This window comes from Cyphomyrmex costatus, unplaced genomic scaffold (genome assembly GCF_001594065.2).
Source record: "Cyphomyrmex costatus isolate MS0001 unplaced genomic scaffold, Ccosl1.0 scaffold316, whole genome shotgun sequence".
Lineage (NCBI taxonomy): Eukaryota > Metazoa > Arthropoda > Insecta > Hymenoptera > Formicidae > Cyphomyrmex > Cyphomyrmex costatus.
In genome coordinates this window covers 103507-104613 of record NW_017277298.1, presented here as the reverse complement: position 1 = coordinate 104613, position 1107 = coordinate 103507, and the positions used below count along the sequence as shown (strand labels likewise).

General features: G+C 28.5%; 1 protein-coding gene across 1 annotated transcript in view; it reads left to right on the top strand.

The window, feature by feature from the left end:
* Positions 1–875: 875 nt before the first annotated feature.
* The window catches only part of LOC108775770 (uncharacterized), an 874-nt gene continuing 642 nt past the window's right edge, over positions 876–1107 (top strand). Inside the window, exon 1 of the mRNA XM_018542224.1 lies at positions 876–1048. Within this exon, the coding sequence (XP_018397726.1) occupies positions 890–1048 (159 nt within the window). The 5' untranslated portion in view covers positions 876–889. The remainder of the gene's footprint in view (positions 1049–1107) is intronic.

Here is a 1107-nt window from a genome sequence, read left to right as displayed (position 1 = left end):
TCTCTGCACTTCCCGGGATCACGACGAGGACGTGGCAAACAAGATCCCATTTAACATTTTTTTTGTTTTCATGTTTCAAAATTTTTTTTGTTTTTATGTTTTTAATTTTTTTGGTTTTTATATGTTTTCAATTTTTTTTGTTTTTTTAACAATCATATGTTTTTTTTGTTTTTTTATTTTTTGTGAACTACTTTTTTTCTAAAAGTTTTATGCATAATTAAAAAAAACTGCTTTTTTAAATAAGATAGTGATAGGTTTATATAAACTTTTTCCTTGCCTTCGTGTCAGCGAATTCCTTCACTTTATTACTAATATCTACTTCGCTTATCAATTCATTTTCGATTGATAATAATGCCAACGAATTCAATCGTTGCTGAGTCAACTAGCAACTGTAATAGGAATTGTCAATAAAATCCTCAATGCTATCCATACATTCGGTAGAGTATTTTCCAGATTATTTTTACGAATGAAATTTAATGGGTGCATTCAGTACAATCGCTCACTGAGCGCTCAGTGAGCACCCTAGAATCGTGTATTAAATGCGACCGCTCACTAGCTGCTCACAGTAAGCGATCGCCATTTTTGTGAGTGTAAAATTTTATCATATCCCTAGAGGAAAGTATTGACAAATGTGTAAGTAAGAAATATAATATTAAAGTATATGCGTGTAAATAAATAATATTCTACAATATGTGAATATTATAATAAATAAATATATAAATTTCTTTATTAATGATTTTTCTCTTTTAGGATTGCAAATTCCTTCAAAAAATAAAGGAAGGCGTGTAAAGGTTAACTATAATAATATAAAAGGTTATTTTATTAATAGGAAATGGATTTACATCGCATTTTTATGTATATAATTGAGACTGAAAATGATGACAATATCATGCAAATAATCGCATATTATGATTTATTTGAAAACTGTATGTTGCATAATCGTAGACAAGTACATATTCGTAACAGAAATTATTTTGAAGTAACAATTCCACAATACAGTTTAAGCGATTTCCACGCACATTTTCGGATGAAACCTGCATCAATGGAGGTCTGTATAACGTACGAAAATAATAAATAATTTCCGAATTTTATTTTTTAAGGTGCGTC